At 40.8% G+C, this 13,430-nt stretch overlaps 1 protein-coding gene across 1 annotated transcript in view; it reads left to right on the top strand.

The window, feature by feature from the left end:
- Positions 1–12,380, top strand: part of LOC309662263 (cyclin-Y-like protein 1) — a gene marked incomplete at its 5' end in the record, with an annotated part of 84,168 nt that extends 71,788 nt beyond the window's left edge. Inside the window, 5 exons of the mRNA XM_082464722.1 lie at positions 1,820–1,871; positions 2,844–2,963; positions 6,782–6,948; positions 10,230–10,392; positions 11,961–12,380. Coding sequence (XP_082320848.1) covers positions 1,820–1,871; positions 2,844–2,963; positions 6,782–6,948; positions 10,230–10,392; positions 11,961–12,077 — 619 coding nt within the window. The 3' untranslated portion in view covers positions 12,078–12,380. The remainder of the gene's footprint in view (positions 1–1,819; positions 1,872–2,843; positions 2,964–6,781; positions 6,949–10,229; positions 10,393–11,960) is intronic.
- Positions 12,381–13,430: the final 1,050 nt, after the last annotated feature.

Here is a 13,430-nt window from a genome sequence, read left to right as displayed (position 1 = left end):
TCTACTCACTAGATGCCAGTAGCACCTTCTTCCCTCCACATTACGACAACCAAAACTGTCTCCAGCCATGGCCAGAAGTCCCCTGGGGGACGAAATCACCCCTGATTGGGAACCCCAGTGTTCAACATAAATCATTTTTTTTAATGAAAAATAACTATTTTCCACAACAAAAAATATTGAGAGAAAAGTATCTCCTCAATAGAAGACAGCTGATTCTCATATCTCTTCTGTCTTCAGTCATTTGTTTTGAAGAAACAATATGAAGAAGATCCAGCCGCTTGCAGATATATAGTTGGAAAAAGATGTATTTTTAAAGCCTTCAGATAATTTGGTATATTCTTTGATACTGTACCAAAAGTCTGCATGTGCTAGTTTCTTAAATTAGTTAAAATGGAATTCTAAATCATATCAATGAACTTGTAATAAATACTATGTTAAATTAATACCCATTGATCTGTCATGCATACTGAGTAGATCTTTTTACCTGTACCTGACTTTATAATATTATACATTGGTCATTTGGAAAGTATTGGTTCACATTTCTTTAGACAGTGTCAAAAACTCACTTTTGTTAGTATCACCACCAGTCTTACCAGAAAAGTCTTTTAAGTGTTGAGAAGTTGTCAAGTTCACAATCGAAGGTAGAAGTTTTCCAAAACTCCTGATATTTTTAGCTTGATGGCTTGAATTTTATCATTGGCAACAAATAACTTTAGAGTTATTTTCCTTGAAGTGACAGGCTCACTTTGTTCATTTTTGAAAGAATGACTGTGTCAGTTGTACATTCAAATAACGATGGTGTTCGATGAAAAAAGTGTTTCAAATAAAGATGGTGTTCTATGAAAAAAATGACTTACCGCCAAGTCACAAGTGCTTTTCCTTAACACAGCCATATTTCAGTATGTAAAAGTGCTTAATGCATACTTTCCACTTATTCAGAATATTAAAAAGAAGGACCAAGGTTTAAGAACACTATTAATTTTTACTCTTTTATCAAGGATGTTCTTCAAGCAGATTTTTTAACTGCAAGTGGCAGTGAATAATTGAATGACTTCTAATTCAGTTTGGTACCACTGCCTTGATTCATGCTCAGAAACCAGCAGTTTTACCCACTTTTGCTTTTATACATCCATAGCAAATGTCACACAATGTGAAGGGCAGGTAGTGTCTTAGTATTCTTATAAAAGCAGTTTTGACCTCTTGGGCCTCCTGAAGGAGGGGATAGGGGAGAATCCCAGAGGCCTGCAGACCACATTTAGAGAACCGCTGTTCAAATGAGCGCAGTGTATTAGTGTGGTGAAATTTTAAATTAAAAAGCCTGGTTTCTTTTAAAATAAAAAGACAATTACATTTTTAACTCAAACTATTTAAAAGAGACAAGAAGAAATACACAATAAGGATATAAAGAACTAAAGAGAAAAAAACGGGAAAAAACCATGAATCTCATATTCACATTGATTGAAGTGAGAAGAATTTATTGCCCACCACCACTGCTTCATAAAATGTTCTTGCATATTCCAGTGTGAGGTTAGAGGGGTGAAAATATATTGGTTTACTAGCATTGCCTGTTAGGGAGGGTCAGTGCTTATAGAGGCAACTCTGGCTGGTTGTTGTAGAAAAGGTTTCACAGAACTTGATGTGCTGAGTAAAAATAGGTCAGGAAACCTTTCTAAGGGTGGAATCCAGGAGAAGAATTTATAAAACTGTTTGCTTCGTTGAAGGTTAAGCTTCCTCTACCCCTCTCTCTACTCCTAGCCGATATTTTACTAAGATAGTAAGTCCTGAATTAATTTTTTAAATGCACATTCTTATTTTATAGAGTTGCAGATAGATCCTTGGATATTTTTGATGAGAGATTACATCCACTCACAGTAAGTGTCAGTTTTATTGAAGTGGTATTTTTCTCTTATACAGTTGTGTTTATTTCATGCTGATTTGCTTTGAAATTAATTACTAGAAGAAAATTACTTCCTCCAGCTCGAAGTCAAATTCATCTTCCTTTAAGTCTTCTTCCCCACGCCATGTTGTGTCTAGTCATTTTCCCGAAGGCGTGTTGTATAAGGGGTTGATGGATATGAACCGAGTTGCACTTTGTGTGAATAGTGAGCAGGTAAGTAAACATACCCAAGTAACAGAAAATGTATCTTTTTAAAGGATGATGTTCCATAGCATCAAACAATATAAATATTTGTAAATAAACCTAATATGATAAGGCCTCTAAGAAGAAAATTAGAAAACTGTTTACATTTTAAACGAATTAAAATGACAAAGTTTTAAAATTCACTTCTCCGGGTGCTCTGTGGCCACACGTGGCTGGCGACTGCTGTACAGGACAGCACATTCTTAGAGCCTTATGGTTACAGGACACTGGAAATGTGTTTTCAAAGTTGACTACAGAAAAGTATGACATATGGTGATCAGCAAGACTTTTGAGCCTAAAAGTATTGGGTTGGCCAAAAAGTTTGTTTGGTTAGTGAATATATTGTTCAATAAAATGCTTGGTGAAAATGAAAACTGTGTCTTTTATTTTTACTTAAAACCAAATGAACTTTTTGGCCAACCCAATAGTTTACATTTGGTTAGAATTCTGTGGGGAGGAACGTGGAAATACATAAATTTTCTGCGGTTGTGCCTGTATTTTTCTTTAATGAATGGTGGTGAGTACTGGATCACTGTGGTATTTTAGGATCCCATTGTTTAGATTTAAAAGACTACAAGACATGTCACCCAATCAGAATTATTTTAAGGGGCACGTGGGCCCAAGTGTGAAGACTGCTATCTTAAGGGTACTTTTAAGTATTTTTCTTCCGTGGATACTTAAATTGCATTTTTTCTCCCTTCAGCGAGAAAAGATTCCAGAGGAATACTTCGAGCATGATCCTGAACACAAATTCATTTACGGATTTGTTCATACTCTTTCTAGTGCCGCACAGCTAACTGCTGAAGGTGCAGTAGTAACTTTGGTAAGATATTTTTTCTTTCATAAAGCATCTGTAGAAATTTCTGTCTTGTACACATGGTATGGTCCTGTTTTTCCCAAATGAAAGTAGGTTCCTGAAACGATCATTAGAACTTTATTAAGAGAAACCTATCAAAAGAAAGTAAAGTATACACATTTGAGCTTTAATCATCATTATGATTTAAAACGTTGCCATTGCTTTTCTCATCAGAAAACAATTGCTATTAAAGGCAGCAGGAGAGATTTCTGGTTTCTCCTTCCACACCTGAGGGGACACACGCACGCACAGTGCACACACGCACACACAGACGACGCGTGTGGTGGTGGTGGGGCGGGGCAATCACTGAGCGCTCTGGTCCACAGGCAGAAACAGGTTCCGGGCAGTTTGAAGCTGAGTCCCAGACTGCACTGCCTAGGCAGTTCTGATGTGTGTCCTGACTGAGAACTACTGCCCTCAGTTCTCTGTTCCTTGGATAATGGATAATGGTGTTAACCATCCCTGCTGTCCTCTTATTGCCTGCATGTGAAGTTGCCCAGGACTAGGGTGCCAGTAGGACTTCAGAAGGCTTTACTCTAGTTAGCCTGCTAAGCTACAGCTGTGTAAGGACCTTTTTGTCATCCATTCCTAATTCCTATGGTAAGATTTTATCATTTGAATAATAAATCATATTCAAGTGAGAGGTAGTTGGGATTGTTTTACTCCTCCCTATAGCAAACCTGTAGGGGGGAAAGTCAGCTGCGTGGTCTGCAGGGAAGGAATACTTAGGCCACTCACTGCCTGCTCCTATCAAGGCAGAATTTAGGACAGGAGGCTTGTCCTTTTGAAAAGAGACCCCTCAGTGGGTACTGGATCAGACACAGGCCTTTTCTTGGCGCTACAGGCCACTTGGAGTGCTTAGCACATGCTTGAGAGAGGCAGGAATGGTGCTTGCATATGGAGAGCTAGGAAATGCAGGAAGGAGAGTATTTGGGTTGGAAGAGGGGCATTTCTTTGTAGCCAAGTTAAGCTTGATGTACCTGCGAGACAGCAGAATGGCAGTGTCTAGTAATCATTTGAATATATGGGATTGGAGCATGAATCTGAGCTAGAGGGAGGGAATTAAGTGTAGCTGTTCAAATGCAGAGAAAGTATGTAAAATAAAAAGTGGGTAGAAGATAGATCCTACTAGGGACTGTCAGCACTTAAGGGACAGATCCCCAGAGGAGTGGCTACAGTGGTAGGAAACCCAGCAGAGAACCCTAAGAGACACCAGGAGAGGTTCAAGAAGGAGAGTATGGTCCAAACGCTAAATGCTACCAAGAAGTTGCTCATGTCATAAATACCATGTCACTGAATACCTACTCTGTGTCACTTTTCTACATGTGGGGGGTGGAGGAGAGAACAAGTTGGATAAATAAAGTTCTCGCCTTTATGGAGCAAGTGTGGAAGACGTAAATTTTTTTTTTTTTTTTTTTTATCGGAGTACAGTTGATTTACAGTGTTGTGTTAGTTTCAGGTGTATAGCAAAGTATAAGTGTTTTTTTTTAATGAGTGTTTTTTAAAAGATGACTATTTCAAGTGGTGGTAAAAACCATGAAGAGAAAGCAAGGTAAAGGGATAAAGTGATTAGAGGGGCTTACTAGAAAGCTCAGGAAGAGCCTCTTTAAAGAGGTAATGTTTGAACCCAGGACCTGGCTGAACTGAGGAAGATCAGGTACGCTGGCATTACGGGCAGAGGGGACAAGTGCAAGGCTCTGAGACAGGAACTTGTTCTGTGTGTTCAAGGAAAAGCAAGGTGGCCATTGTGATCCGAGCGGGGAATGAGGGAAAGAGCATAGGTGATGAGGTCACGGAAGGACAAGGCCGTACCGCACAGGGCCTCGTAACTTGCAGGCCACGGGAAGAAGGTATTTGTTTGATGGGAAGCCTCTGGCAGATCTGGAGCAGGCGCATAAAGTACTCTTAATTTAAGAGGCTCTCCTGGCTGCTTTGGGGAGAACAGACTGTAGTCTGTTGGGAGGCAGAGAAGTTAGGCAGTGGCAGCGATACAAGTCAGAAGTGACAGACAGAAAAGCGGTCAGGGTACCAGTGAAGGTAGAGATAGCAAGAAGTCCTAACAGATTGGAGCAGGATACACTCAAGTGCAGGTTTTTGGTCTCAGCGACTGGGCGTGTGGCAGTGCTCTTTCATTTATGAGGGAAGGCCTGGGGAGTGGAGCTCTGGGACGAAGAGCTCTGGGTTGTTTGTGTGAAGGCACCGGTGACCACGGCAAGAGTAGTCTCTGTAGAGTGGTAGCAGCAGGAGGCTGACTGAAGTGGGTTAAGGAGAGGATGGGAGATGAGGAGCTGGCCTCAGGCCTGAGGACGCCGTCTAGGGGCAGTGGGGGACAGGCTGGGGACATGGAAGCATTCACACTGGAGGAAGCCTCTGACAGGGAGAAGTTGTTCAAAAGGAGACTAACTGTGGGCACAGTGCTCTGCAGAAGTGAGGTGGGATCAACTTCATTCATAGGAGAGTTAGCTTCAGTGAAAAGAAAGAAATCTCGCTTCCTCCGAGACAGGAGGGCAAGTGGGATAAATGAATATCAGCACGTGTACCAAGTTTGCCAGTACAAAGGTGAGAGGAAGTTGAGAGATTGCCAGTGTCGTTTCAGTGCCTCTGATGAGTCCCATAAAGTAGAGAGTTGAACCTTGCGGGGAGAGTCGTTCTTAGGGTACTAGAGAGTGCTGAGTTCTTTGGGGAATGGGAGCCGAATTTCACTAAGAACATATAATCTCAATACCCATGTTTGAAAACACAGTAGAGTTTGGAGGGCATGGGCGAATCTGAGCTGTCAATCTGATAACCCTTCAGAGAGTAAACAGACTCTTTCAAACTGGACATTTTTCTTTTTGTCAAATGGCATATACACTCTTCTACAGAGGTAACAACAAATCACAGCTTACCTCTCTAATCTTTGCTCAGCTGTTAACTCCATCCAGTTCTTTGTAGGGTAGACATTTGATACATGTAAAAGAAACCGTGAAATCATCTCACAAACCGGCAGGTTTAGAGGAGCCCCAGGGATACAGACACAGGCAGGTCTTCCCACCTTAAAACCAAAAGAATTGACTAAGCTGCAGATTATGTAAGACAGAAATGAATAATGAAATGATAATGGAGATGTGAAAAATTGGGGCTATGAAAAGGACTACCCTTTGTATGCATGTGTGTTCCTTCAAAAGGCACTAAAATATGGGAATACTTGACAGTTGTAAAGCCCCTTTGTACTGCCTGTCCTGCTGTGCCACGCAGCAGCCACTGGGAGGCTCTCTTGACCACCAGTTTTTATCTTCAAGTTCATGCCACAAAAGGACTGGTGACTGACTCTGAAGAGAAGGTAAAGATGTGCTCAGTCTTACCAGAATTTTACACACTCAAGCGTTATGTAAAATCGCCATGCAACCACCACCAGTCTTGTAGTTAACATTGCACGTGATAGGCACTCAAGCATTTACTGAACAGTTGAAGTCGACACTGGGCTGTATGTGCTGCCCTTGACAAGTGGGAAGGTAATAATACAATGCGTGTCTTTAGAATGCCCTTTGCTGAGATGTCCTTTCATTCCTGTGACCAAAATTGGGTTGGAAATTCACACGGGCAGAGTAGAAATATCAGACTCACAGAAATATCTGACTTACAACTGTGACCTGGCCTCTGGCCTTGGCTTGGCTGAGCAAAGTCTTTGTAGAACCTAGGAATAAAAGGGGTGTCAAAAAGAGATGAAATCTGTCATTCCTAACAATTCTTATCACAGCACTTAAACTGAACGAAAATCAAAGATCAGTGCTCTACTTTTGCAGGTTTACTTAGAAAGGCTTTTAACTTATGCTGAGATCGACATTTGCCCCACTAACTGGAAAAGAATTGTTTTGGGAGCCATTCTTCTTGCCTCCGAGTTTTGGGACGATCGGGCTGTATGGAATGTGGACGACTGCCAGATCCTCAAGGACGTTACAGTTGAGGACATGTGAGTTTGTAAGGTTACCGTGAACTTTCTAACCATTTTCCAATACCTCATTTGCTCTCATAAAGTTTACATTTTTAAGAAATGTTACATTTTAAGAAAGGTTACCTTGTGCAGAGAGCTGAAATAGACATAAAATTACAGCCTTCTTTCTATCTAGCTGTAGTATAACAATTTGTATTTCCCCTCATTCATTGGTAGGTCTTGATGTGTTATTGTTGTAATATTCTGCTTGAGAAATTGAAATTATTTTTCTGGTGGTTTTTGCCAAACATTTTACAAGCTCACTACCAGAGCAACATGGTACAGTAAGTAACTTGACAGCTTTCTTAAAGCTGTCTACCAGGTCCAGTCCATTTTTAAGGGGCACATGCCTGGTCTTTGAAGCAAGTGGCCACTGTTAAGGTCTTAGGGCCTCTAGACTACTGACAGGTTATAATTTCAACCTGAGTCACACATTGTGTATTTGCTTTTGCTGGTCTTTTTCTCCTTTTTATCTGAGGTTCTGTTGTTACAGAAACTATGATGTACAGGTAGCCACATATAAAGGTTTCAGATCCCTGTGTTCCTGTCTCCTCCCCTAAAGTCTGCTGAGCTAGGAAACACCTACCTCTCAGGTCGTCCGGGAAGCATCCCTGGGGCCTCACCCAGGGCACTCAGCAAACACAGCGGCACTTTGTGGGGCCTTGAGTTAACTAGGCAGGTTCTCCTCACAGATGGCACGCTCACATTGGCATGAAACGCCAGGCTTCCAATCTGGCTCTGGTGAAGGGCCCCAAGGGTGGGAAGCAGGATGAGCCAGAGAGGTAATTCCAGCAGACTCTCGAAGTGCCCGCTTGACAGTGAACCTGTCTTTGTGGGTGGCATTCAGGAAAATGTGAAAGGACACCTCTTGATTATATTGGACAGCAGAGGCCGATCAAGATGGCAGGCAGGGGCAAGAGTTTGTTTTTGTTACCTTTGCCCCTTACCCTAGATAATTCACAATTACCAAAGTGCATATTTACAGCTGAAGCGAGGAAAGCTGTGACTAAGAGAAGGGACCAGTGACTGTCAGTAGCTGTCAAAGTGGCTTTTGGTGAAAATGCCCACTTTGGTGATCATGTAAACCAGGTGGTCGTGGTGATATTGCTGGTAGCAATCTTAGCAAACAGTGGAACAGCAGATAATGAATTTGAAATGAATAGAAGTACTTTTGGAAGTTGCAGAAACTAAAGTGACGTTGACCAACACTATCATCAGTCTTTGAACTGGTCCCTTGAAGGAAGGAAAATTTGTAATCGTGAACACCATCCCTGCCATGATGGCAGCTGAAATTTTCTCAGAATCTGCAGCTGAGCTGACTGGGGCTCTGGTTCCAGGTACAACATCCGAGAACATGCAGGGAAACGTGTGGGTGTTCATAGACATTGAGCCCAGGAGCATTGGCGGCACTGTCCAGCTATGAAGAAACTAATTCTAAACAACGCTTTTCTGTGTAGAACGGAGAATCACCAGGAGTTATGTTTATAATAGGCTGCTTTTGTTTATGATCTTTGGGAGTTGGAAAGCATTACAACAAAGTGTTTAATACACATTTGTTTCATCCCTCTGCTGTTGACTACTATTTGTAATGGTCTCATTTTGAGTCTGAATTGAAAAATTGCTGTCTATCAGCTTTTCCTTAAAACTTTCTAACATCTCTGTGTCTTGTTAAATATATATTTCCCTTCAAAAGAGTAAGTTAAACTGAGCAGCTGCTGTTCAGACAGTTTGCTGCGCCTGTAAGTGGTAGGCTCTTCAGCCACCTAGCCATTTACAAACAGCAAAAAACACAGAAGATGCATATTCTGTAGGCATAATGCTTTTCTTCAGTGATTAAAGCTCTATTAATAGACATGTTAATCCTATGAAGTACTGTATTTCCACACAATTAAAATGTATTAGTGGAGAAAATATAAAAGGGATAGTGAAGTGCATTTATTCCTGTAGTAAATTAAGTCCTGATTAGCTGATTATCAAAACATTATCTGATTTACATTTCTATAGACTTCTGGCCGTATGAACAGGAAATTAATTTTGGAAGTAGGTTCAGTTAGGTTTAAAGTTCAACAAATGAGAAACCTCATTTCTGCTCATACTCTGCTCTCCATACAGGAGAACATGGAGCATTTGTTGATTTATCCAATGGATAAAATATTAACACTTGAAAACCAAGAAACCAAATGTATTGTAAAATAAGCCACTTGCATGTTTGTTTGGGTATTTATCATTTTTATCTAATCAACTCTCTAAAGTGATTGCTGTGAAAAGTGGTAAGATTTACTCTAACTTTATATTTATTTACTTAAACATTTGGCAAGCAAATGGCTGGATATGGTCATATAGCAGAAGCCTGCTCCCAGCACTCTACTTTCCCACTTCATTGAATTCGCCCTCTGTGGGCGTGTGCAGTCTGTCCTGGCAAGGGGCGGTAGGTCTGAACATTCTGGGCTGCTCTCCTAACACCGGGGGCAACAACTGCTCTATCAGAGGTCGTATCGTAAAGTGGGTTTAGTCTAGCTGAGACATAATCTTACTGCCTTCCTAAGCTTAAAAAGTGCATCCTGTCCTGTCATGGTGACGACAACTCACCCTAGTAAGGTTTTAAGGTGAACAGAAACTTGCATTATGCCCTTTGACACAGCCCCATGCACGGGGTGGGGGTGGGGGTGGGGGGATTCCCTTTCCCATCGAATGTAGCTTATTTATTTATTTACTTGAGATGAATCCTTGTTGCCTCAAGAGTTTTCCCCCCTCAGAGATAATAGCAGTGGCTCTCGATGGATCCATTTGTTGCCGTGGTGATGTGCCCACTCCTTTTGTTGGCTCGTCTCTACTTCAGTAAGCCCCTTCCTGTCATCAGCCCGGTGAAAATGTCTGCAAGTTCTTCAGAGCTAATAAACAGCATACATCATTCCTTTCAACTGATCACTAGAGCGGGGCCTCGTGAGTGAGTGTGGAGCATGAATCGTACAGCTGCACTAATGGAACTCTGAAGAATGAGCCCCTGAGTCAGCAGCATGAGTGCATAAGAGGGCCGTGACCTCTTCCCCCTTGTCCCAGACTCAAAGTGCTGGGACGCAGAAAGGACCACAAATAGCTGTACCTTGTTTGCACATTAGGGTATTAATCCAGCTGGGTAGCCATTATTGGTTTCAAAACAGTATTTAGAGCCATCCTAGTAGCTCAGAATGGTATTTTTGAAGATAGCCCAGTTGACTAAAATTGTCCTGTGTTGGTTTTGTCTTCTCCTCCTCCCCCAGGAATGAGATGGAAAGGCACTTCGTGGAGCTACTTCAGTTTAATATTAATGTTCCTTTCAGTGTGTATGCCAAATACTACTTTGACCTTCGCTCCTTAGCAGATGACAACAACCTGAATGTTCTATTCACTCCTCTTAGCAAAGAAAGAGCACAGAACTTAGAGGTAAGGCTGTGAAATCACTAACTGGGGTTTTCTGTCAGCCACCGAAGCCACACCTGTAGCTAAATTATATTAAGCAGTGATTAGGAAAATGGAAAGCTGTTAACAGTTTGAAGAGCTTATTGACCCGTTGGCATCATATTTCCTGTGTCTTTTATGGTTTATACAGGGATCCCACATTATAAAAAAAAAAAATTGTCTCTTCTGTAACCATAATTCAGAATACTTTCAATCATATTTAATCTGTTCTTAATGGTTTTCCATTTGAACCTCTACACTTACATATAACCATACATGAATAATTTCTTAAAATTGTATCCCTAATCAGATGTACCTACATAATCTACTTACCACTCTTAACTGTCTGTTTTTTTTTTAATAATTGATGTTTTGGACTATTTCTACTGTCTTGATATTTTTAATAAATAAATAAATGTATTTATTTATTTATGGCTGCATTGGGTCTTCGCTGCTGCACGCGGGCTTTCTCTAGCTGCGGCGGGCGGGGGCTGCTCTTCATTGCGGTGCGCAGGCTTCTCATTGCAGTGGCTGCCCTTGTTGCAGAGCACGGGCTCTAGAGCGCAGGGTCAGTAGTTGTGGCGCACGGGCTTAGTTGCTCCTCGGCATGTGGGATCTTCCCGGACCAGGGCCCAAATCCGTGTCCCCTGCATTGGCAGGCGGATTCTTAACCACTGCGCCACCAGGGAATTCCCTCTTAACTGTTTTTTACTCAGCTTGCAGTTCGTGTGTGTGTGTGTGTGTGTGTGTATGTGTGTGTGTGTGTGTGTGTGTGTGTGTGTGTGTATCACAGTTCAGTCCCATGAGTTTATTAGACAAAGCATCCGTGGCTAACCTGAGAGACCTATACTTGGAAGGTATAATGTGGATTCAGATACTGGATGTAGAAAGTACATGAGTTTTTAATATAAATGGTAACGTACATGGAACAACGTAAAACTTATGGCTTATGATTTTTGGTGGGTATACAGCAAAATTCACAACTGAAATGAACACATTTAAAATTGATACTTTCTGTGGTACCTTGGTGGTACTTTAGAATAAGATGTTTTTCTACCATAATTTATGTGCAAGTGAAATAGCACCTTTCAGCGCTTGTCATTAGACCTCTCCTACCTTCAGCACATACCTACCTGATTAAAATTTTCCTAGAGTATGTAATAACTAATGAAAACTGAAGAGAAGTTGAATAGCTGAGTAAACACTGATTTTGCCCAAGTGTATGTCCATTACGTTTAAGGATCACGTGTGTAGGTAACAGATGATATTGCTATTAGGAGCCTATCATTAGGAAGCCAATTTTTAAGTAACTCTAAGTTATTAGGGCAAGTTACCCCTTGCCCCAGCAATCTAATCATAGCCCTTAAAGGTTATTACCTTAGGGAACTGTCAGTTAGTGTAGATATCAGCTATCCAAAGTAGCAGTAACTATGAACTATCTAAACGAATGGAGATGTGTGGCTTATCAATGATGCTTTTTTTGTTTTTCTAAGGTCCGAACATTTTTTTCCCCCCCTAATTATACCTATGTTCTACCTGATTGACTTTCCTAGGCCATTTCCAGATTGTGTGACGACAAATACAAAGACGTGTGTAGAGCTGCTATGAGAAGGTCTTTCAGCGCTGATCATTTCATTGGTATTCGGCGCTCCAATGCCATCCTCTCTTAAGGGAGAAGTGAGGGGTTGTAACATCATAAACCCCTCGAAACAAAGACTGGAGAAATATCACCTCTCCTGCTCAGAAACCAGCAAAGTTAGTATTTTCACCTTAAAGAAAGACATTGAATTCAAGAGACTCATGGACAAGCGAAGATTATGCTCATAGGAAAGAACGGGACCTCGTCAATGTAACACGCTCTTCTGTCCTTTTTATTGTAAACAGAGTTACAAAAACCACTCCAAAGCTAAAAGCTCCCAATCCACGCACAGATATCTGCTCCCAATCCATGCACAGATATCTGATAGCTGTGAGCTATGTGAGGTTTTTTAATTAATAGTTTAGATTTTTAGACTTTAAAGACACTAGCTATATAACTTCTATGTTTTTCTTACCTCACTGTCCCATACTGCTGCATATTCCTTTAGAATCAGTGCAGTATTACCATCAAAAAATGGGACTCCAAAAAAAAAAAAAAGTAAAAAAACAAAAAAAGAAAAAAAACCAAAAAAACAAAAAAAAAACAAAAAAGAAAAAAAAACAAAAAAAAACAAAAAAGAAAAAAAACCCAAAAAAAAAAACAAAAAAAAAACATGGGACTCCTAACAACTCATAAAGCCAAACTTCGGAACAGACTGTTGTAGCATCGTTAGGTTTTGCAGGGTTCTTCCTCCCTACTATATCATTGAAGCTGCTAGTCATTATTGGCAATCAATTTAAACCAAAAAGCTGCTGAATAACACATGTCATCCAAATTCTTTGCAGGCAGTACTTATTAGCATATTAGCATGTTTGCGATCATAAACAGAGAAAGTAGGTTATTTCCTTCTATTGGGTCCGTGCTGCATTTCTTGTTAACTATAATGGTGCTTCTGATTTTGTGATGATTTTCCTCTTTGTTATGTACTTGTGTTAAAGGATATTTTCATAATTCCAGCCAACATGGTGGTCCAGTAATTAACAAGCCGGTGATGAAATAGAAGGTGTCCCAAAAGTCTTAGAACAATTTTAAGCTTTAATATAGTGTGCTTGGATACTCCAGAACAGTGTCGCAGAAGTATAAATGCTAGACTGGCAAAACATCACTTGAAACTTTAATCGAATTTCTTCTAAACTCATTTACTTTTGTACATTTTAAACATTAAGCTTTTATTTTTTTATTTTTTATTTTTTTAAATGAATTAATTTATTTAATGGCGTGTTGGGTCGTTTCTGTGTGAGGGCTTTCTCTAGTTGTGGCAAGCGGGGGCCACTCTTCATCGCGGTGCGCGGGCCTCTCACTGTCGCAGGCTCTCTTGTTGGGGACACAGGTTCGAGCCCTGGCTTGGGAAGGCCCGTGAGCCACAATTACTGAGCCTGCGCGT

Source organism: Balaenoptera physalus, assembly GCF_965194825.1.
Source record: "Balaenoptera physalus genome assembly, chromosome: 6".
Taxonomy (NCBI): Eukaryota; Metazoa; Chordata; class Mammalia; order Artiodactyla; family Balaenopteridae; genus Balaenoptera; species Balaenoptera physalus.
The sequence above is the reverse complement of the archived record's forward strand: the minus strand, read 5'-3'. Positions and strand labels throughout refer to the sequence as shown.